The sequence below is a fragment of the Diadema setosum genome, chromosome 10, assembly GCF_964275005.1.
Source record: "Diadema setosum chromosome 10, eeDiaSeto1, whole genome shotgun sequence".
Lineage (NCBI taxonomy): Eukaryota > Metazoa > Echinodermata > Echinoidea > Diadematoida > Diadematidae > Diadema > Diadema setosum.
Window position 1 is genome coordinate 11,463,606 of NC_092694.1, and position 25,699 is coordinate 11,489,304.

Consider the following 25,699-nt stretch of genomic DNA (forward strand, 5'->3'; position numbering starts at 1 on the left):
TTTGGATGTGGAGGGGAAAACGAAGTGCTCGATTCTCTTCTATAGAGTCCTTTACAGCAGAGGAACTGATTGGTGTTTTTTTTTAGCATTAAAAGGGGTGCGGGCTTTATTCTTCCTGTGCTCAAACATATTCACAAATTACTTTAAGCATCTGACATAAGTAGGGTCTAAAGAGGATATCCTGCATTATTCAAGAGAATTTATTTGCATCCTATTACACCCTCTTTGAGAGGGAAAACCTGATTAAGTAATAGTGCATGAGTCTTGACGGAGTTAGAGTGAGAAATGCACATGCATTTTTTTTTTGGGGGGGGGGGGAGGAGAAGAGGAGATGTTCTATAGGTGGGGATGGAGGACCTCACATGGAGGATGAGGGATGATGGGATATATGCATCTAGGGCTCCGTTGAGCATTCTCTTCAGGTCGGTATCGGTGACACACTCCAGCGGCCCTGACATGGGCACTCGGTGGCGGCCAGAGACCCCCTTCGCGTGTGCGCGCACAGGCTCTCCCCGCCGACTTTCGCGGGGGTGACTCGCGCCTCTCGGGGAGGGAGCCCTCGTTTGGCCAATTGCTTTCACCGACCGCCATGATGACCGTTATCCTTTCTATCCTCTACATCTCTCTCTCTCTCTCTCTCTATCTCTCTCTCTCTATCTCTCTCTATCTTTCTCATTCGTTGTCTCCATCTCTTTCTCGATGTCCTTCTACGGTTACGCTTTCGCCTCTCTCGTCGTTCCTGTGAAACAACTCTAAACGCCACTCGCGCGAATCGCCCCCAGGCCAAACTACTTCATCTGATGAGGAATGAGGCATTTGGATTTATTTCCATCACCTTCAGAAACCCCCTCCCCCCCCTCCATTTTTTTCCCCCTTCTTCTTCTTCCTTCTTCTTTTTTTCTTCAATTGATGTGTGAATTCTTGCCAAGAACCCGTATCATAGGAAGTGTGTGCTACAGAACAAGACTGTCTCTCATTCCGTTTTTTATTTTCTCTCTTTTCGTATATTGCTATGTCTGTATCCGGCACTCAGGCATGGGATCATCAAATTTTGTTGCTAGAAACAATATCGATGTCTTCTCCAATGCTTCTAGGTGTCATCTTGCAGGGCATTAATTTTCTTCCTGTCTTTTTTTTTTCATTTCAATTTTATATCTGCTCCTATATTGGTGTCATTCCCAGACGAAAAATTGAAATTGCTGAGGGGCAAAACGCAAGACAAATCATTACTTACACATTCACTTACACACACACACACACACACAGACGGAGTAGCAATAGAAATTGTCACGATGATTAATGACCAAAAAAGATTCAGTCTACAAAAGTGCGATGGGTACAGTCTTTTTAAGGGAAAAGAGATTTCATTGTGTCTCACAACACATACAATGATAGTTTGATACAGCATCTTTGCCACTCTGGGTTGTCATTGGAAGAAATGATGATTGGAAATTAAGGGCGGTGGCTTGGCTCAGTCGGTAGCACATCTGCCTCCAGATTCAAAGGACCCGGTTCGATTCCCACGTCTAAATGGAGCAGTGTAGTATGTAATCATACAATCCCCTCTAGTAAGAGGCAAAACACTCTGTCCCTCGAATAGGACATAAGATGGAGGTCCCTTGTGTGAGAGAGTCACAACTCACGCACGTAAAAGATTCAAAGAGCAGGGTGCATAACCCTTTGAAGTGGTCCTGCCTCACATCCAACTAGAACCCATGTAAGACCAGCTATTGCAGCTGAATATGGGCTATTCAGCCATTTCCTCAGCTGGAATATAAAACAAACAAACAAACAAACAAACCAGTAGATGAATATTTTCTATACATGTCATTTCTTGAGTAGTAATTTTCATGCACAAGTGTTTCTAGGCAGTTAACTCTTTATGTGCCACGTTTGCACGTCCGACTCAGTCGACGGCGTGCCAACTTCGCATATTCTGCTCAACAAACAAAGCCGCCAAGACCGATCGATAAACCGCTAATTACTGCTAATCCCGCGGCACAATGAAAGCGTTTCTCGTGCTTTTGTTCCTCTCATATACGACTTGCATTCTATGTAGTGGTCGACTATCAAGCGATGTTCCCAACTAGATTTGCTCGTACATTCTAAGTTTCTGTCACGGTTTTATGTGCAAAAGTCATGCCTTTACAGTAATGTAGCAACTGGTCATTCAAAAGAAAAATTAAAAATAGATTCGTCATACAATTTATATCGTAACAAAGCTTGGCATCCCTCTTTGACTTTGCCTACTATTATGCCCATTTTAACAGAAATTTGTAGAACTTATACAAATCGGAAAAAACAGAATTCTTTCTCAAAGCATGACTACCTTAGTGTCTCAGAATAACGTGGCACACAGGGGGTTTCCACCATGGCACATTAAGAGTTAAGATAAAAACTACTGTCACGATAATCTGTAAATACAGTCTGAATGAATGATGAATCTAGATGAAGATGCAATCACGAAAAAAAAAAGGAAATATGATAGCTAAGTTCTACCTCATCAAATGGAAATCCTGGGGTGGAGTTGAAATGCAAGTGGGTTTTATGCAGCGATCAAAGACCGGGGTGTTTGTATGCAAGATGGGAGGGTTTCCAGGAAAGAAGAGTTTTGATAGCAGAGGAGGATCTGGGTGGATGCGAGAATAGGGAGGGAGGAGGAGGAGGAGGAGGAGGAGGCGGAGGCGGAGGCGGAGGAGGAGGATGCGGGAAATCATCTCAGCGACAGATGCAGATACATCTTTCTTTTTTTTTCACTGAGAAAATTCTAACTCCATTACTTCATTCGTGCCATTCGATTGTTGATAGATTGTTGATGCCCTATGATGGGCATATTCTTTTTTCATACCCCGTGATATTTTCCTCTGCACCATTAATTGTCACATGGTGTCTTACGTACGTTAATTCTGCTCTTTGCGGGGATCGTGAACATTGCAAGTCTCATCTGAGAAGTTGTTAGTGTGAAAAATATAGAATTGGGGGGGGGGGTGGCGAGTGTCAGTATTTCATAAATGCAGACAGTAATCAAATTTGAGGCTTGCTATATTCCAGAAATATGCTGTCTGTGACCCATTTTTGCTCCTCACCAATTTCTATACAATCCTTACCCTTTTCCACTTTCCCTGAAGCCATTTTTTTACTTTCCCTTTTTGCTTTTTGATTTATTTTTTATTTTTTCATGGGCGTGCTTGCCCATTGGACGGATTTTTACATCATCCCTGTTCATCCATATCGTAATCTCTAACCTAATAAGCCAAGCAAGTCCCCCGGCCACATCAATCTGCCTGATTTTATTCACGGGACACTTTCCCCCCACAACTGCCGATCTGACCATCCCAGTTACCTTAGCCACCCCTCCAGACCCGCGCTCGCCTCCGTTCCGGTTTTTTCGAAGCCATGAAATCATCCTCAAATTTCTCGCTGGCCAATAAATTGTGCATATCAGTCACCCCTCTCCCCCCCCCCCCCCCAACCATCATTGCTCATCCACCCTACCTCCACTGTCCAAGTCTCACTCCTCACTCCCTACCTGCACCTCCTTTCTCCCCCCCCCCCCTTACTCTGCACCTCCCCCACCTCATCCACTTCCTCTCCTGTCCTCTTCCTCATACCCCTCCACCTCCCCCCCCCCCCCCCCCCCGTTTCCCCCATAGAGAAACGGGCCTGCCGTGGCATGGTTTGCGTTTTGGGGCGTTAAGCGCCGATAACGCACAGCGCATATCACTCCTATGGTTTCACGTTATCGTGCATTTTTTTTTTTCTTCTTCGTCTTCTTCTCTAGGTGTTGTGCATGAGTTTGCGTGTCCAGCTCAGTTTTCTCCGCGTTGATGTCTTACTTAATTCGCCACGGCGAAAACTGTGATGTAAATATTAATGGAGGTTGGAAGGAGTCAGTGATGGAGTTTGATTTACATGAATTGATTCTGTGATGAGCCGGGTCACGGAGAAATAGCCTGTATCAATATCGACAATTGTTATTCATAAGAGGAATCGGTTGTACTGCAAATATGGGCCATTATAACATATTCCCCTCAGGGTTTTGTGGGGTTTTTTTCACCCTCCTCCTCCCCACTTCTTGGCTACTCTGATGCTGTTTACTTTTTTGTATGTGATTGGCTAATCTTCACGTTTTGAAAGTTTAGATGTTTTTCTTCATTTTTAGGTTCTGTCTGTGTGTGTGTTTTTTTTTCTTTTATTTCTTGATCCGAAGTATTGTGATACAAAATCTGAAACGGTAAAGACATTCCATATGCATTTGCTTTTCCTTTCATTATTTTCAATACTTAAAATTATATTGGAGACTTCTACTAGCTGTTGTTCTTACCATTGATTTTTGCACCTGCATGCACATATCAACCCATCTATAAAATGTCAATATATTTGTCTCATTTTTTGTTTCAGACCCTCTCTTCCAATTCCGTATTTGTTTTATTTGCTGATTTGAAGTGATTTTGTTAATGCAAGTTTTGACACACTGTTTCGTTTGCCGATTTTGAAATGATTTTTGTTCCTTTTTATAAATGCAAAGTTTTGACACACCGTTTTTGAGCCACGTGCGCCCCTTTTCTCTCTCTCATTTTATATCTCACTTATCCTTAAGAAATCGACTCAACAGCTGCACAAACTGACCCATCAACCATCCATACTCCATCTCTCTCTCCTGCAGTTGAGAACTCCTTCACCACGGACGCCTCCATCAAGCTCGACGACACCAACGGGCTCGGGCGGGGCCGCCAGGGCCCCAAGAACGGCAGCCGGAGCAAGGCGACGGGGCGGAGTCGGAGGAATAACCCCTCCCCTCCGCCGGAGGACGGCCTGGAGGTACGGAAGGAGCAGGAGATTTGATCCGATGCTCATAGCTCATGTTGATTTTGATTTGAAAGTGATTTAAATTGTTTTCATATTTCCTCTCTCAAAATTATACTAATATTGCAGAAGATTTGATTCGATGCGATTTGAATGTGGGTTACATTGATTCAATATGTCCACTTTCAAAATCATATTATCATTGCATGAGTGCTTTGAATGTGATTTGAATTGATTTGATATCTTCACTTTCAAAATGATATCATTATTGCATGCATACTTTTAAATGTAATTCTATTGAAAACTGGCACACATATTTCTGCATGATGGCATATAACAGCAGTAATCAATACATTTTTAAAATATATGCAATCACATCATAGTCATAACTGAACATAAAACCTATGTAAGGAAACTATATTCATATGACATATAAGGCATACAAAGCAAATGATTATCAAGATGGAATTTCCCTTTATCCTGTGACTTCTTTTGGAGGAGATTTTGAAGGAAACTGCTGAAGGAGACTAAATTTCTCTCATTAAATCGTTGAAGACGAGTCCCGCGAATACTAGGGCAGGTGTCTATGGGAAATGTGTGTTATAGCAATATCAGTCCATTCTCAATGGGTTAAGAGCTCTCATGTGGGGTACAAAATTTCTGTGAGTGCAGCCAGATGGATTTACAAACAGATTCCGTGGGGATTTTGTTCAAAGACAAATTGGATCATTACTTTACTGATAGAATGTGGTCATGTGACTGAAGCTACCAATAAGTATGTAGCTCTCAAGATATCAAGTTAACCCAGGGGGGGTACAGGGAAACATCATTGGTGATGCAAAAAAAAAAAGCAGGCGAGATTTCAGATTCTAATAGAGAATGGGTTAGATCACTTACAAGATTTTATATAGTCTCTGCTTGCCTGAAATTGCTAAAATGAAATTTTGATGAAAAAAAAAAACTTCACTAATATGTTGCTTCTATGATGAGTGTTTCATTCAAAAGAATGGTTAATACTCTTTGAGCTGTACATGTGTTTGGGTTTTTGTTTTTTTGTTTTTTGCTTCTTGTAACGCCAATTTCTTGCATTGCACAAAGGGGTCATTGCCATTCACAAATTCACCATATCAACTGTTTTGTCTGACATAAATGGGGGAAAAAAAGAAAACAGAAAATGTTAAAGATGGCAGCACCTGTTAGAGTTCATGGGTGGTAAAGTGATGAGTTAATTGTGACAATCGTGCACGTATGATTTGTACTATCTTCTGCCACTGACGGTTATTGTTGCAGCGACAGATAATGGTTTCACTCTAGCGCACCTGTCCTCGTCACGGTTAAAAACGTAGTTGTGCTATTTCGCTCTTTACTTGACGATACCCCCCCCCCCCCCATCTTTAGCAGCCAGCCACCTACCGGTCAAACAGCAGCTGTTAAAGATAAAGAGTTCTGATGAGGGGGGAAATTTTATCATGGGGCATTCCAGACAACATTCTTCATAGCAATATTTAGGCTCATTGTGGGAGAGATTGGCCCTAGAGTATACAAATAGCGAATGGTCATAAGTGTACTGGTACAAGATTTCGCAAGAGGTGAAAGATAAAGGCGCTCCATTCAACGAGGCGAAGCCAGGTTGAGAAGTGCACCTCATCATTCACTGTGTGCGAAATCTTGTTCCATTGCACGAGTAAAGAGCATGTACTATTTGGTTTTATACAACACCACGGATGTCAACAGAATGTGATCCACACAGATTTCTCTTGAATTTAGCACAGAAATAACAACCATTTTTTGTGAAAGGCGACATAGTCACAGTCGGTACAGTAATACGTCTGTGTACATGCAGTACCATGCAAAATCAATCGCTGAAGTTGTTTACAGTAAAATGAGTGACAAAATACACACTTGTGAGTGCACATGGAACTGTTGAGTGTGCGCGGCAAAGGTTTGTTTATTGTGACATCAAGGCCTTGCAATGGAACAAAATCCTTGAGTCAAAAGATATGTGAGAAGTCAGCCGTGCAATATCCATTTTTGCCCAAGCACAATTACATGGCTGACAGTGACAGCGTGCAATGGAACTTATAACTGTATGCTGCATGATGAGCAGTCGACCAATCACATTATAAAGTACATTCTTTTCTGGTTTTGTATAAACGGGAATGTTACACAATTTGCCTCAAACATTTCTGAATAGAACTTTTCCGTCCAAATCAAATTATCAAAAGTCTCACGACTTGTTACGATGGTTTTCTGGCAATGATATGCATATGCACTGGTTGTGATTTTTTTTTTTCAAAGAAAATTATATGAGAGAAATAAAAGATAGAAAGTTCAGTTTGAATGTGCTTGACTATTAACTCTTTATGTGCCATGGTGGAAAACCCCTGTGTGCCACGTTATTCTGAGACACTAAGGAAGTCATGCTTTCAGAAAGAATTCTGTTTTTCCAATTTGTATAACTTCTACAAAATTCTGTTAAAGGTAGGGAATCCCATTTGCACGCCTTAAATGAAGAGTTGTATAAATACAGTGGTATGTTGAAGAGAGTATCATTTTAGAAACTCCCATAAAGTATTTAAAGTGGAAGGTAACATTTAGTACATTTTTTTGACCGTTAGATTTTGAATTGAATTGTTTTCGGGGCTCACCGTAAATTCCAGTACATTACTAGGCTACCTTTGCAGACCCATGTACTGCACGTGTGTCCATCATGTATATTTTGTGAAGAAAGTTCATCAACACTTACAAACATTTCTACAAAGTATATACATTCTTGCCACACACTCTATATGTTATTACATCAGCTCTTGTACTTTTAGATTTGTGTTTATAGATCACAAATACAGAAGAATGCAACAAAAAGGCGTAAGTGTGGCTGACACACAGAACTACTGAATAGTTGAGTTTTGTGCATTATTCAAATTTTAGATAACTGTTGACTTCCAAATTTCTAAGCAGTAGCCTAAGCAAGTCCCCTGAGGTTCATATTTAATGTTTTGCTGCATTTTGGGAGGTCTGTAAAAGGTATCCCCTACCTTTAAGATGGGCATACTAGTATGCATAGTTAAGAGGAATGACAAGCTTTGTTTCGATATAAATTGCATGACGAATCTATTTTCATTTTTTTTTTGAATGCCAAGTTGCTACATTACTGTAAAGGCATGACTTTTGCACATAAAACCGTGACAGAAACTTAGAATGTACGAGCAAATCTAGTTGGGAACACCGCTCCACAGTCAATCACCACATAGAATGCAAGCCGTATATGAGAGGAACAGAAGAAATGAAAAAGAAAATGCTTTCATTGTGCCGTGGGATTAGCAGTGATTAGCGATTGATCGATCGGTTTTGGCGGCTTTGTTTGTTGAGCAGAATATGCGAAGTTGGCACGCTGTCGACTGAGTCGGACGTGCGAATGTGGCACATAAAGAGTTAATAGTTTTTGTCACATAATGTGTAAACCTTATCTATTGCAACAACTCTTGATGATCCTCCGTTCTTGGTTACTCAAGCTAAGGGACATTTGAGCCGACACTGCATTGCTTTAACGAGGATTGTGTCATTAGACCCCTTGAATTGGCACAGGTGTGTATGCCTCAGATAAGGCTCAGGTTCAAAGTTCATAAGGTTGTCAGATGTCAGTGGTTGTGGGGGGTGGGGGCATGCATATGCTACTGATTATGCTATATGGGTGGCAGCACACTTCGTCTGTATCTCTTCCCCCCCCCCCCCCCCCCCCCCCGTTTTCTATCTAGCTACTATCTCTTTCTTTCCCTCCTTTTTTTCCTCTTACTTTGGCAGAGATACAATAATTCTTGAAGATAACGTTTAATAGACACCTGTGGCTCCATTTCAGAAGTGATAGAACTTTTGCTGAAGTAAGCTGTGTGATGATTGTTCAAAATCATGAAAAAAAAAAACACTCTGGCAAAGAAAAGTTTTGAAAATTATGCTCTCAGTATCATTTGTTTGTAATCATGTCTTTATTGTAAACAAAATAGAAAATAAAGGACATGTCCTTATTGTTACCAACATCAAGAGATATATGAGCAAATATCACCATGCTAATGAGATATAAATCAAATAATTTTATTCTAGCACCATTGTCTGTGAGAAATATTGAGTGTTGGGAATCCAGTACTGCAGCCCAAAGTTTTAATCCTTCATGTGTGCCCGACTCATGCTAAGCTTTCTCATCAGCATTCAGTAATCCATACAAACTTGGGTCTTAATGTAAATTTAGCAAGCCCACTCTCAGGTGTAGCAATGTGCCTAAGTCTGACAGGAACGCTGTATGGTGACACAGTAGGGATTAGGGGATTAGCTAATCTCTAATCATGATACAGTTAAAGAGTTTGATTGCAAAACCTCCATTCCTGTCAATTTGAGATATTTTGATTAAACGGGCTATAAAACAAAGACAGTAGTGAGATTTATGGGATATCTTTAAACCTAACTTAAAAGTACAGTGTATTTCTTTTTATGCAACAAGTGGGGTATCATTGGAAAGGGGTTCCTTAACATTTGCTCCTGTGACAATTGCTTCCATAATATATCTGCTCACTAAGCAAAAACATAAAACCTACCCACAAACATAACCTTAATCTTAACCCATTGAGGACGGGCTGATTTTGTTACAACATGCATTTCCCATAGACACTTGCCCGAATATACTCAGGACTCATCCTCAACGGGTTAATCAGTTAATCCTCATATCAGACTAAACCTAAAACCCTATCACAACCCTAACCCAAATGAGACTGGAGCAATTGTCGTAGGAGCAAATGTCGTGTCACCTTAGAAAGGTTTTATATTGTTCTATATGACAACAAACTTTAATACTTTTAACTCTTTAAAAATGCTGCTTGACCTGTTTTGCATTCAAATTTTTCAGATAGTTTTCAGTTATCTATTCCCATTGGCAAAGAAAGCACTATACAGCACAGTAATGGTTAGATAATTATATTGGTATACAAGGGGCATGGGCTCCCCCCCCCCCTTGCCCCTCAGATTGATCTAAAGCTGATGTTAACATGTTATCAAACTGGATGATTAGTGCCTCTGCGGGTAATCACTTTATTCTGTGTGAATATACACCCAAATGATAAATACACCTGTTTGGGTTGTTTTATCTTTATATCTCCCTAATTTAAGGAGAGATAATGTCATACATGATATATTCCATCAGGAGGTTGGATGTCTTATACCAGGGATAACTTTTATTATCATTTTTTTTTTTGTGTAACTAACAGGTGATGCACAGTGAGAGATATGATTATGGATTTGGTTATCTGCTCTCTCATTACAATTGCTGCTTCAATTTACACCCAAGATCAGATGTTAACCATTCTTTGCAATAACCTCTCACCGCTTGCATGTAAAGGTTGCCGGAAAATTATTCAAGTGACTGCCTTCGAATGGTTTCTTAAATTTGAAAGTCGTTTACATGAATTTTTTTAGTGCTGCAGCAGGTTTTGTGTGTTACTGTTTTGCTGGTGGAGAGCTCTTCATTTTAATTTAGTCAAATCCTAGTTCTCCTAAGACAGTGGTCGCTTGTTTTCATACTCTGTATGATAGAACACACTTAAATTCATTAAACTGTTTGCTGCAAAAGTCTGAAATCGCCATAGAAATTTCACTGCCTGGGTTCTGTGAGCCATGTGTTAATGCAGCACATATTGTGTTCCAGCAGCCAACAGATTAAGCTACTTGTTGACATTGAGAGATTTTCATTTCATTTGTAGGACCTACATTTCTGCTTCTTGCATGAATGACAATGTTTGAGTGACTAAGCTACTGTGTGTATGTTTCTTTTCTTCTTTCTTTTTGTCTTTCAATTCAAAACATTGCACCAGGTTGGAGATTGACTTAAATTAAAACTTAAAGTGCTGGTTAGAGGAATCAGACATTTCATCTAATAAGCCTATGGGTATAAAAGTACCAAAGAGTGATGTCATAACCATCTATCACCATGGAAACTGGTTCTAAACAACATCACCTGTCCCGGTCTTTGAAAACTACTGTTGCTAACCATGTTCACACCTGGTTGCAACCCAAGCTATTACAAAAGACTGAGACATCATCACTTCAGTACTCCATTGCAAAAGAATGATATGTCTTACCTCTACATGTACACCTTGTATTGCTAGATGAGCCTGCTTGTTGTCTACAATACCTTCAGTCCCATTAACTGTATTCACTGTTGCTAATCGATTACGGCTTCACGGAGAAAATTTGTCTGAAATATTATTTGAAAACAATTCTCTCTCCTCCTTACAGAGAGTGTTTGTCTGGGACCTGGATGAAACCATAATCATCTTCCATTCACTGTTAACGGGCTCGTATGCGACGCGGTTTGGCAAGGTAAGATCTCCTACCACTTTTCTGTTGTTCATATCTTGTGTCATTGATGTGTGTTGAGATGCAGAGGTAGCTGGTCTCCCTTATTCTGTGAAAGCTCCCCCCCCCCCCCCCAAAAAAAAAAAGAAAAAAAAAATGAATAAATAAGATAATGAAGTCATAATTCTTCATGTTCTGCCCAAAGAATATATGTGACAACCTCCTACTCCAAGAATTATCATTGTCTACTGAAATTAGTGAGCATACAAGTATGGCCCTAAAAGCTCATCTGGAATCTCCTTTTCATTTGAGTGTTTGATTGCTGGCAGTTCTGAGGTTATCTTGGGTATTGTAAAGGGAAAAAAAAAGATGATATTGAAATGGATGTCTTAATTAGAAAAGTGGCCAAAAACCTGTTGGTGTTTGCAGTGAATGTCTGGTGATGTCAGAAGTTTGTGCCATCATGTGTGTAACTTGTTTCCCCCCTCTTGTCCAGTTTGGGCGAGCAGATTTTCAAATTGTTGCCACCACCGAGCTTCTGCCCAACAGCCAGTGCAGGTTCTAATGATTATAGCATGCACCGGGTACTGCATAATGATTCAAATTGATGAAATTGATGATGATGATGATTGATAAATTTCATCAATTTGAAGACATCACATTTAGGGGAAGAAGAGGATGACCTGCCTCAAAATTATTTCTTGCTTCAAAAGCAGTGCGAGAGGAAGATTCAAAGTTCCTGTATTTATCATTTTCATTTCTTGATAAAAGATAATCTAGCTGTGCTTGACTTCTTCTCGTAGCTGGCATACACGGTGGACCCAAGGTCTTGCATGCGACTGCTTGCATCTTGCATCCCATGCAGGTTGATTTGCATTCGAATGCATTTCTTTCCACGGTGGCAATGTCCATCCCCAAGATTCATTAATTCTTCTCTCTCTTTTTTTTTTTTTTTACCTCCCCCTCTGTTTGTCTGTCTGTCTGTCTGTCTCCTTCCCTCTCTCTCTCTCTTTCTCCTGGAAGCCTTCACCTCTCTTTCCTTCAATTCAATTGAGCTTTTCTTCAAAGAATATAGGATTTTTTTTTTTACCCCTGTCTCTCAAACCACAGTATAGTGGCAAAAGCAGAAAAAGATAGAAAACGAGAGAGATAGATGTAAAAGAGAAATATATAAAGAGAGAGAGAGATATGAAAGAGAAAGAGAGAGGGAGAGATATATAGTGAGAGAGATGGAGAGGGAGAGATGGAGAAATACTGATGAAAGTGAAAGAGAACAAGAAATCTGTCAAATTGAGGGGTACATCGGCACAGACCAAGACGTGCGTCTCTGTGCGTTTGTGTGTATGTGTGTATGTGTGCGTGTGTGCCATGCCTCGCAATCCAACACTTCTTGCCTCGGGCGACCCGTACACAGGCTTTTCTGTCATTCACCCCGCGTTTTCATTTACTCCTCACTTATTAAAACGACCAAAAAAAAGAGAAGAAGAAGAAGAATATGCTTGGAAGAGATATAAAGAGGTAGAGATAGAGAATGAGGGGAAGAAGGAGATGAATAGAAAGTGAGAGAAATAGACAAGCAGAAACAGATCTTATGCGGGGGGAAAACATTCTAAAGGGGAATGAAGGAGAAATGGGGAAGGATATTGACTAGTTTTAGGTGTTAAAGTAACAGTGATTGATTGATAGTGAGAGAAATAGAGAAATATAAATTATACAGAGGGGAGCCAAAGGGACATTATTATGATACAAACTTTGGTAGTATTCGGTGGGGTGGTAATTTACGGATGGAAACCCTGGGAGGCTGAGCAGAAGGAGAAAAGGTAACACCGATTACAGTTAGGACATGAATAAATCAGAGAGAGGAGGAGATGAATATATATATATATATATGAATATACTACAATGAAATGAGTCTTGGTTAATGTGTTCAAACGATGTATCAGATGGTGGAAATCTATTTTGGGGGCTTACGCACTTATTTACCCATTCCCGTTCTGGAACCAGAGGCACCATGTTTCAAATGAATGGGGGATGCACCAGGTCTTGGAGGTTGTGGGTTGAGAATCCATTTGAAAATTCATTGAGCCTTTGAATATGTTTGGAAAGCAGAGCAAAACAGAACAAAATCTCCAAGAAATAGGCAAGACATCTGTTAAAAGATTGAATCTCCAACTGTAAGTATAAAAAGAGAGATGTATTCTTTTTCTTTTTAAGTGTCGGCGGATGTCAAAAGTGTCAGCGGACATACAAAATGGAAAAAAGATGATTGAAGAAAATGGTGAGAAAAACTTTTGTTTCCATGGAAGTGGGCTTTTATTCACCAACCAAGTCATCCCCGTATCATTAACTTGGATGAAGAGAGAGAGAGAGAGAGAGGAGTACCTGACATATATTTCCTGCCACGCTACCGGGAGACTGAGATTGATAGTGGTACTCTCCGGGTCTTTTTTTTGATTGACGCCGTAAAATGAGAGGAGACCAGCCATCACCTGGTCCTATAACCTTGAGTGCGTATGACATTTCCAGCGACTTCATAATTTCGGTGTTCCGCGCGCACAATTTTAAAACTTTGGACTTTTGTCAAGGTTCTTCCTTTCCATCCATTTCGCTGCACCGATGGAGTAAAGATGATGATAAAAGAAACGGTACCTGCAACCAAAAAATTGCCAGTCTTATCTATAGCATCTATCGGGAATCATGTTATCCTTCATTCAAGCCCAATTCATCCTATCCAATTTCATCTCGTCATTGGAAGAATCTCATAGCGCTCTCTCTCTCACTCGTCCCTATCTCGAATAAAGACAAAAATATCTTGAAAAAAAAAAATTGGAGACACAAGATGATGGGAGAAAAACTTGGTAATCCAGAAACCTCCGCGACAAAGGTGACAGTTGGAATACGAGGACAAAGTATTAGCTAACTACAGATGCGGGAGTGATAAAGGCCGGGAGTGAAGTTGGCAAAACTCTTTCCGGCGAAAGAAAGTGGGCTGAATGAGAAGCGAGATAAAATGGTGGTGATGGCCACGGAGGCTGAATGAGTGTTGATGATGATTTGATAGCACCGTCAAATCTGACACCGAGAACTCACCCGCGAAAAAAAATGAAAAAAAAGTGGAGCAGAGTGGCTGCATTCTTTCTCTCATAATTTCTCACTTTTTTGCTCCTCTTTTTTGTCAAACTTGATGTGACCTGCAGCCTACTTTTCTAACTCAACTTTCTCAATCATGACATTGAGGGGGTCTCTTTTACTAGTAAAGGCCAATATTACTCCATGAATGTGTCTGTTTTTACTATTTTCTGTAAGCTACTTTGTCTGACGGTATGCCCGATTCTTCATTTATAACAGGCATTTCCCATTTAGGCACCTGCCAGAGTGTACTGTACTTGGGACTAGTCTGCTATGGGTTAAGAGCCCAATTAGCAAATCCCATTATGCAGAATTCATTGCACATTGTCATGTAACCCACATCCCCCCCCCCCCCAATAAAAAGAGGAGTGCATCTCCGTCTGTCCTTCCCCAACAATTTGAAGATGGATTTTCTCTACCAATCTCACGATTGTATGAGATTGTATGTGAGTGCACATGATAAATGTGCACTTTGGCACAAATTGGTTGATATTTTTTTTTTTTTTATTTTTTTTTTTTTGGGGGGGGGGAGGGGAGGAGGGAAGAATGTCAGTTGGTTCATTGTGCAAATGACGCGCCCAAAGTTGAAGCTCAAGGGCACTAGTCCCACCCATGCTACCAGTTGCTGTTAGGATAGACAACGAAAAAGGGGGGGGGGAGGGAAAAAAGACGTACAGATGAGGGAACTTACCATCCCCAATCGAGAGTGTTAGGATGGACTAGGTAGCGGTGGTGTGTTGCGGGGCACTTCTGACTCAAACAATCAGAAAAGAGATCCGTCATTGAAATCATCATCTCTCGGTGAAAGCTGTCACCTCAGATTTGTTAAAAGCGTTCCCAGGGAATGTGATTGTATTTTGTGCTGCTCTACGACTTAATTCGGTACCAGCTCACAGAGGTGTTTCCTGGTAGAATTATGTGTGGATGATCATCCCTGAGTACAGTCATGGTAAACAAAGCTGTGTTTTTGTTTTTGTTTTTTCTCAGGGATGTCTTGCAATCATATGGCATGTATGAAAGATGAAAGGGTATGGTCTAAAATGCTACTTTGAGATGTGTATTATGACATTCTGTTGACATTCATCTAAGCTCTCCCCTTTTTGGAACTGTGTGTAAGTATATCTTCATGTGGGTCACAATGAAATCTATGGAGTTGAATCATGATACGGCAATATTATGTTGAAGGTAATGAAAGTGAACAGAGTTGAAAGGTATCAGAAATTTGAGCATCTCAAAAAAGAAATGGAGTGTGATTCACCTTAGATACTGAACACCTGAATATCAAGCATAGTTTATATAGGCAGTGGACTGCTAAGCCTGTTGCAAATGTCCAATAGAGTGGCAAGAATTTGTGATTATTCTGTAGCACGGTAACTCTACAATTTTGCATAGGCTGTGAATAGAAAGCTCAGATATTGTTGATTTTTAATGTTGTTATATTTACCTGTGTAAATGGGGCTGTTGTATGCAGCTATTTCTGATTTTATGTTCTATCTTTTAAGACATTAAAGTAGACAATTGTGCTTAATACCGTCAAGGTGCTTAAATGATTCTCCTGATTTTGCCATCCTACGTCTATCTGTATAGGTAAAGAATAAAAACCAAGCAAACAAAAGAGAAAACGGTTTGGATGTGACTTCATGTGAGCCTTTTAGATAAAATTTCAGCATTTTAACTTGACACCCCCCCCCCCAAGTAAAGAAGTGGGAAGAGAAATTAGTTCATTGTTGCTAACAAATTTGGTTCAAGCGTGATCTCCTTGGAACCATCGCCATCACTTTTTTATTCCACGATGTCTGCTAAATCTGCAATAACTTGAAATATGAATTAGCAGTATTCTACCGGCTGTTTACCACAGTTGCACAGGGCCTAACCAACACTTTGTTATAGGTAAAATTTCTACGATGTGCCAGATAAAAAACAAAAAAACAAAAAACAAAACAAAAACAAAACACACGAGTAGAAAGATTCATGTTGTTACTGCCAAATGATGTGAAATGCTGGTGGAAGATTTGTTTTTTTCCTCAATCTCCTTTCCCTCATATGTCCCCCAAGGGCTAATATTTATGAGAAATTTTCCCCCCAAATATTGGAGGGAATAATGACAAGGGTTGTAATCACAAACTGAACTTGCCTCGCAACAACAGAGGAGATTTTGAATGAAAATAGCCGGAGGCGTTTCCATTCATCTGTCGATCTATCCCTCACAAACTTTCTCCCTCCCCTCCTTCTTACTCTCTCTCTCTCTGTCTCTCTCTCTCCTTCTGTATCTCTTTCTCTGTCTATCTGTTTCTCTTTCTTGGTCTGTCTCTCCTATCTCTCTCTGTCATCTTTTCTATCTAAGCCCACCTTACTTTTCCAGTGCTATTCTCTCACTTTCTTGTATTATCTCTCCATATGTTTCACTCTTTCATTCATTCCATATGTTACTTTGTCTTTGTATTTCTCTTTCATATACCTCACTTTTTATGTTTCATATATCCATATGTTTCACTCCATTTCCCGTCCCTATAATCAACAGTACATGTATGTAACTTGAGCTACTGTTTTTTTTTCTCTCTCTTTCTAGTAAAACTTGCATAGCTCAAATAACTCAGATATTTGATACTATTTTAAAAATGTAGAATTTTCTCTGCGTTTCCTGTCCAATTGATGGAGTTTGTTTAATCTGTGTATGTTTATTCGTTGAGTACTTTACCTCTCAATTCTTACGTCACATCTTTCTAATTTGCTGTAAGGTCATTTTACTTTCAAAAAGCTTCCTTTTGGGTATTCAAAGAGTCGCTTGTGTTTCATTTCTTCCCATCATGGTAATACTGTATTCAGCGAATTGACTTTGTTAGTCCTCAAAGTGTAAACTTGGTATCAATCAAACCAGTGCTTTTCTAGCCTTCTACCCTGGATGGGGGCTGTCACAGACATTGAAAGTCACCTGCGATTCCCTATACATGTTGTCTGCCGGCAGGTGTAGGTTACTTCTGCTGCAAAAAAAAAAAAAAAAAGTGCTGCGATGATCATGCTTTGACAACTCAGCACAAGCTATGTGATGAAAGTTACTGTCATTTTGACGATTCTGCAGTTGGTTGTTTTGTTTTCTGCCATGAATCTCTTGTTTGATGTGTTGTCTGGCTGTCTGTCAGTCTGACTTTCTGTCTACCAGTATGTCTGCCTATTTTTGGTTCCCCCTCCCCCATCCCACCCGTACCCCACTTCTGTAATAGTCTCTCTCTCTCTCTCTATCTCCCTCATTCTCTCTCATGTTGAGGTAATCATTCCCATCATTTTTTTTTTCCTTTCCGATCGCAACCTTTCAACGGTCGATGACATGCTTCATGAGGAGATGTAGTAATGAAATTTAAGTCTCAGTCAGCATTCAAGGGAGTTCGCAGCCTTTCGCTCAGCCAGTATCCAGCAACTTTCCCCTGCTTCACCCGTTTTCAGCCTCTGTCGTCCGTCTCTGAAGCGTTCTTCATTGTTTCTCTCATCTCATCAAACCTCCACCTTGATCGATAGCTCTCTACTCTATACCTCATCATTTTCCCCCAACTTCGAAATTAATAGTACTTTCATTTCTGTCACATTAGAATCATTCTGAGAGAACCACCATGTTAGGTGGGAAGAGAAAGTTGGCGGTGATAGCTGTTATGGGGCATTTTTATGCACAATAAATGCTCTCTTGATATGTTAACTCAGAAGCACTGTACCTTTCTCATTTACAATTTATGTGATGCTGTTGTTTTTAATGTACATTCATTTTATCGAACTTCACTTTTATCAGTTAATTGCCTTTTCCTCCAAGAGTAATAAAATATATCAACCTCTTCCTATCTATATCATTGTGTTCCATTTGTTGAACTGTTCGACTAAGAAATTACTGTTGGTCTAATGACATTACTTATTCATATTTGAAGTTGTTGGGATTTTTTGTGCCACATATACTGGACTTAACTGAACTCAGAATATTGTATGGGTAATCTCATGCCTGCCCCCTCTGTCATCACAACCCTGATCTGTTGCTATGGAAACCAAAAATATGAAATACCTTTAATGTGTAGTCCACTCACTGTCTCATTGATATTCTTCATTAGGATGTGCAGTGACAGTTGTACTGCAGTCAATGCCTGCAAAGGATACTTCATTGTTTAATTAATATGCTCAGAAGTAAGGTGCGGTTGTATCCATTTAGTTTTTCAGTGTCACAACAAGTCAAGCAAGCTACTGGTAAAAAGGTGCAGATCTCCTGCAATCTTCAGAACACTCCAAAAAGAGAAAAAAATATGTGGAGCTTTAATAACCCGATGTCATCGGCAACCAAATGCCAGTTTTGCTCTAGGCTGGCGGGCAGAGCAGTGTAGAATGAGGAAGCTGTGCCGAAAGCAGTCAATACCATGCAGGGCATCTTTTCCCCCCTTTCCTTCCAGCCAGATTACCCCCCCCCCCCCTCCCCAAACAGGAGTTCAGAGAAATTGTGAATTCTGTCCATGCGTTACTTACTACAGCTGAAGGCCCAGAATGGCCCCTGGCAATGAATGGATCGCGGTAGCAGATTTCTAGTGCAAAGTCTGTTGAGTGAGGCTGATTTTCTTTTTCTTCTTCTTCTTCTTTTCTGGAATTCTCTCTCCTTTCCGAAGACATTGAGGGAAACAATATGCATGTGAACTACAATGATTATGGCAGATTTGGAGAAGTTGTCATCTTATGTGCTTGGGGCCAAGCATCTGTTCTGATGATGACAATGATGATCATGAAGATGATGATGGTGATGATGTTGGTGATGTTGGTGATGATGGTGATGATGGTGATGATGGTGATGGTAGTGATGATGGTGATGATGATGGTGATGGTAGTGATGATGGTGATGATGATGGTGGTGATGATGATGATGATGAATATGGTGATGATGATGATGGTGGTGGTGATGGTGATGATGATGAATATGGTGATGATGATGATGGTGATGATGGTGATGATGATGGTGATATGGTGATGATGGTGATGGTAGTGATGATGGTGATGATGATGGTGATGATGATGGTGATACGGTGATGGTGGTGATGGTGGTGATGATGGTGATGATGATGGTGATGATGATGGTGATGATGATGGTGATGGTAGTGATGATGGTGATGATGATGGTGATGATGATGATGATGAATATGGTGATGATGATGATGGTGATGATGGTGATGATGATGATGATGATGGTGATATGGTGATGATGATGGTGACGGTGGTAATGATGGCGATAGCGATGAGGAAGATGGTGATGACGGTGATGACGTTGATGACAGTGGTGATGATGATGATGATGGTAGTGATGATGATGATGTTGATGATTATGGTGATGATGATGATGGTGATGAGGATGATAGTGATGATGATGATGATGATGATGATAGTGATGATGATGATGATGATGATGATGATGATGATGATTGTGATGGTGGTGGTGGTGGTGGCAGTGGTGGTGTTGTTGCTAGCAATGAACAGGAAGAGGAGGAAGGGGAGGAAGAAGGGGAGGAGGAAGAGGAGGGGGATGCATGGTGGGGGAGGGAAGCAGTCACATCGCAACCAGCAATGAACCAAGTTTGAACCCAGACGTAGACAAACATTTTTTCCTCTCTCCTTTTTTTCTTTCACCTGTGCAAGACGAACCACTCAAGAAAACTCCTCTGTTACTCCTTCACTCAATCCTCTGCCTTTGCATTCCTTCCCCACTTTTCTTCTCCAAGTTCACTTCTAGCTTTCAGACTAAACTGGAAACATTGTTGAGTTTATTTTGATATGCTTCTAGCTGTTTAATACTTTTTTGTTGACTTAATCAGCAAAAATATTTACTGCGAGTACTGTTCTATTTTCCTCCTTGATCCAAGTACAGTAGTCAGTGGTCATCAAAATTCTCATTTATTGTCATGAGTTAACATACAATAATATGATTCTCTGCCTTAAGCAGCAGTTATTGCTGTTAGTTCTTACTAGTCATGTCCAAATCTTTTGTAAGGGTTGAATGCACAAAGATAATACACAGGATATCAAACTCTCAAACCCAGTGTAACACTTCTCTTGTGTGCCTTTGCAAGCAGTATTTACGTATCCCAAATTTTACTGGCACCATGTGCACTTTACCTATGCAATGATGTTACACATTCCAATATCCATCAATCTAATGTGACATCGAGATTTATGTAGCATTACCCATAGCAGTCAGGTCTGTATCGGGTCTGCTGAAATTTTACGATATCCAGATCTCTGTTTGTGACGAAGTATGAAATTTCACTCTGCGCTTCGCATGAGTCATTCTCTCCGTGAAACAGCTTTTGCGTCTCTTCCTCAGAAGGGCTGTTAATGAAACATCACCGAATAGAACCCTGAAATTTGTGCATTTCAGCTGCCCTTCATTCTTGGAACCAAAAAGCCGGTCCCGTTGTCTTCAATGATCATTGCTAGATTGCTGAGAAAAAGATGAAGTGGGTATTATGCCCCCATCAATGACAGTCATTGTCATGAGTGAGGACTGGCCAGTATCTGCCATATACTCTTCCCCCTCTGTTTCCCTCCATCTCTCCCTCGATAAACTCTAAGCACCCTCTCCCGGCCCAGGGTTCAGTGCTTCCCCACCGAACCCTGCCACGTTCCTCCGCAAAGCCCAGCGGTAGATCAAACGTGACGCCAGCACCTGTTGCCGTGGAATCAATCAATTGCCCGTGATCCTGCTTCCACCGGAGTTTGCCCTTCTCTTCCATTCTCCTCTCCCCTCCACTCCATACTCATCTTCTCCTTCCCTCGCTCTCTTCCTCTCTCCCTTTACTCTTTATATTCTCATCGGGATAACTATCCCCCTATCCTCGGCCTCTTGCGATCCCCTTCCATCTCCCCCTTGTCTTTCAGAAATGCAGCTTTCATTTCATCGAGCTCGCTTCATCTTTAAAAAAAAAAATAAAAAAAATTCCCATCCCTTAAGCACTTTTTGTCTCTTCTGCTCTTTAATCCTAATCTTTTCGCTCCATCAATTTCTCGCTTTTGTGCACTCACACACACACACACACATTCCAACTCTCTCCCCCTTTTTTCAGATGCGCATCTCGCGCTTTAGCTCTCGGCTTACACTCCATGATCCTCTGATCGATTTTTACTCAAGTCTTTTTGGTTTTTATCTCTTGCTCACGGTACACACCATCTACCATTCTCTTCTGCTGTGTAAAAGTAAGGTACACAATGTACGTCTCTTCCCATGAGTCCATCTAACCATTTGACTTGTTTATAATACACCTTTCAAATCTTCTTTTTACATTTTCACATTCATATCCCAGTGTTTCTAAGTTACAATTGTACCTTACTACAACTGTATTTTCTGTAATAGAGATTTGTCCATGTATTTTGAATGATAATAATGATAATAATACTGACATTCAGTTCTTTGGACTGCACAATATCATAAGCTGTGATAGGTGTATATATATGAGCATGAATATAAAATTTCAGCATGCATCACTGTCATGATTAATAATCATCGAAAAGGTGATTTTTAACATTGATTTAAATGGGCCTGTAACATCAGTTTCTTGCTGCCTAAGGGCTGAAATACGAAATGTTTCTCACCATTTGACGTAATTATATGCAAAAAGACAAGTGTACTGATCATTTATGCAGTCATTGGAGCTGCTCTAACATCACAGCGCTTCAGCTGCTAGTCTTTTTTTTTATGTTTCTGATTCTTAGATGATAAAATACACTCCTCAAACAGAAGCAGTGTTCATTCTGTCCAATGTGGGTTTATGCCATCTGATTTTCACTAATTTGTACTTTTATCTTTTATGAAGATTGTGTATAGGGTGCAATTATCCCTCTGAACTGACCATAAGTGAAAAAAATGTTTGTTGGCCAGATATTCATGTAGAGATGAGTATGTCACATGACCTCGCATGACCTCGCATGACCTCACATGACCTCACATGACCTTACATGACCTCACATGATGCCAAATTTCCCAATGAACTTATTCAATGAACTCATTCAGGGCACGCCTCGAGTGTGCTCTGGAAATGTTCTATGGGGAACTCTTTATTGTACAAGTGTATGTTTTGCAGCAATACAGTGTATCTCCCTTGTTTGATATCAAGTGTTATCACCCTGGTACACAGGTTGTGGACTTGCCTATTAAAATTAAAGGGGCAAATTCTAACTTAATCAAGTACATATTTAACAATCTTTTATGCATGAAAATGACTCTGTCCCTGTATAATGATTGTGTTTTAGATTCACTTAAACCATTGGCTATACTAGGAGCATGTGTGGTTTTTGAACAAAATCTTGTGGCATTTCATAATCTTGCAAGGAATGGCTTAATGAACTATATTAATCTTTCTTTTTATATATAAAGGTCACTTGGTTTAAACCTTGGGATAAACGGGACTTAGGAATGGATGCATTTATATTTGCCCTCTGAACTTTTCGAGGAATGTTGATACTGGCAAATATTCATCCGTTTGTTGTTGCTTTCAAAGCAAACAGAAATTGAGATGATAGTGAAGATGATACTTGCAGTAATGGGAAGTTGTCATAAAAAAAGAACAAATTATGTATAGGGAATATTCTGTCTGCACAGTTGATAGGCAGCTTACTGTATAGTTAAAGGATAAAACTGCGCTTGCACTTTATGACGATCATAATGCCATGTTGAATAGATTGTTCCAAGCAATGTTGTGGGTATTTCATGTTCCAAGCAATGGTGGTATCTTATTCCTTTGTTTGCAGTCTTAAAACAACAATGCAGTTATGATATTGGAATACCTTAATGGTCGTAATCTTGCTACTGGTTGCTTTAAACATGGAAAGAAAACTTCTTTTGGGGTTTGGATTTTTTTGTGGACTGGTCTCATCTGCCTCGCCCTAGCAACCCCTCCCCCCCCCCCCCCCCCAAAAAAAAAAAAAAAAAAAAAAAAAAAAACTACACAAGAAGAGGCATGGAAAAAGAAGAGAGGAGAAATTTCAAGCAAAACCAGATTTCCCCGATATAAATCAGATCAGATGATGTTGGAATAACCTACAGCTTTGGAGGTGAAGCTGGTTTAGCCCCACTTTTCACTGCGACCAAGGCTGCAACTACAGCCCGGATCATCCACGGGATTGACGAAACATTTTTCATCCCAGCAGCATACATCTTCTTTTTTTTCGTCCCTCCATTTCTTCTTCATCTTCTTCTTCTTTGTCTTCTTCTTCTCCTTGTTGTTGTTGTTGTTGTTCTTCTTCTTCTTCTTCTTCTTCTTCTTCTTCTTCTCCTCCTCCTCCTCCTCCTCCTCCTCCTCCTCCTCAGTATATATCATCTTTTTCTCCTTTTTCATTTGCTTCTTTTTGTTCTTCCCTTTCTTCTTCCTCCTTCTGTGAAGTTTGCATCTTTTATCCTTCTGGGTAGTGCTTCCCCCAGCTCTCCCCTCCCCTCCCTTCCCCCTTTTACCAAGTACTGTATACACCATATATTTAGGGAGTCATGGATTTTTTTTAGAATCAAGACTTCTCGACAATGTCGCGAGTGGTTAAATTAGCAATTGCGGAGTACTGGACTGAACAGAGAAATGTATGACTGCACGTCACATTCATTTCGTGATCAGAGTTGATATTTTCATGTGTTTTTAAATTCATTTTGCCTGTGTTTGTTATTGAGGACTTTTGGTTTGTTTTTCTTACATCACCTGTTTTCCTGACAGAAATTGAAATAGTCCCAGATGGCTCAATTCAGAGCTGCCGTGCTGTGACAACGAATCAGAATAAGTGATGCTCTGCGTCTTCAGCATTTCAGAGTTCATTTGCTCCTTGCATACAGTCGAAGGTGATTGAAATCCTGGCAGATACAACATTTTTAGTGCGAGAGCTCTTTGCTTTGAATTTGATGCAGTGACAACAGTGTGGTGTGGTGGATATTGTTTGAGACTCTTAAAACTTAGGCACTTAGTTCAAATCCTGCTCCGTGTACACATCTGCCAAAGATGTGTTATCCACAGTGCCCATCTTAACCAGTGCCCAAAGATCGAGGGGTATATCTGGCAATGCTTCAGTAAAAGTACAATGTAATGGCAGTCCTACTGGAATTGAGACCAGTGTTAGTGCTGAAAAAGACATGCTTTGTAAATAGAGATCATCGTATCATTATCCTCATCAAATTTCTGAAGCCTTACCGGCATAAGTCTTCAGACTCACAAATCACTGATGCCAGTAAACTGTCTAATGATCTTCCGCGTCAAACAATAGATGAAGTTTCAAAGTTAATGTGCTAGCGCAGAAGAGGAAAAATTTGCCGCATAAAGATTCCCTACAGTTCAGAGAAGACAGAAAAGGAAAGAAAGAAGAGGATCAATTAGTAAGCGGCAGAAGGTCACTGAACCCTGAACACTTGGAATGCCCTTCTGTTACTCAGCTGCCAATCGTGTATGAGAAGAATGGTGTGCTACTCCAAAGAAGAAACCCAATGAAGAAAATGCCGAGAGACGTGGAGAACGTATAATTATCTTTTTGTTTCCTGTTCACTTTATGAATTTAGTATGGTGGTGCCCGCCATCCCAGCTCTTCTGGTCCACCTTTGCCTATTGATCCTGAATAATTCCAATCGGAAAGTGAAGACGGAGAATGCAGCGGGAGGACGCGAGCTTGGGATGCACCGGCCACCGGCCACCGAAGAAAGGACGGATCCCGTCTCAATCTCCAGTGTATATCGCCGACGTTCCTCGACATCTTAGCGAGGAAATTAACGGTTCTTGGTGATTTCTCACAAGAATTGGAAACACTAGATATTTCGGGGGGTTGCTTGGGACCAGTAGCGTTTGTCTATTCAGGTGTATTTTAACGAACGAGGGAAGGATGGAGGGAAGATGTTGTTGCGTCCCTTGATTCTTCATCCGATCACCGCTCCCTGGCCCTCCACCAGGCAATTTGCCAACCAAAGGGTAGTGTGAACATATGTTATCACCGTTCCCTGGAGCACTCTCAAATCACAATCTCTAAAGACCTCTGGTATCAACCTCCAACGAATTTGTCCATCCCACCTGTCGTTGGTGCCCTTGGTATTGAATGCGTTAATAGCTGGGCTATATTTTACTCTCTTTTTTTGTTTTAGATCCGTCTGAAGATCATATACCTCCTCATCTAGGAGTCATTTATGCATCGAGCTTCTTCCACCTCTGTATGATGTCTTGACAGATGTTCTTTATTTCTTCATGAAATATAGATTGAAATGTTTTACCCCTCTGAGACGGGGCAGATGGTCTCCATGGAGACAGGAGTCAGAAATATCAGATGCCCTTGTGACGCTTTATGTCCTAATCATTTTTACATTTTTTTTTTTTTTGCCAATGAGGGAATTTCAAGGCGTGTAAGGATCGACAAGTAACGCTTGATTGAAATTTCACTCAGATGGAAATGATCTGCTGTCGCG

The 25,699-nt window shown here is 40.5% G+C and overlaps 1 protein-coding gene across 1 annotated transcript in view; it reads left to right on the forward strand.

Moving 5' to 3' along the window:
- The window catches only part of LOC140234361 (protein phosphatase EYA1-like), a 414,338-nt gene that overhangs the window by 353,912 nt on the left and 34,727 nt on the right, over window positions 1–25,699 (forward strand). The window contains exons 9-10 of the mRNA XM_072314419.1: window positions 4,667–4,821; window positions 11,086–11,169. Of these exons, the coding sequence (XP_072170520.1) occupies window positions 4,667–4,821; window positions 11,086–11,169 (239 nt within the window). The remainder of the gene's footprint in view (window positions 1–4,666; window positions 4,822–11,085; window positions 11,170–25,699) is intronic.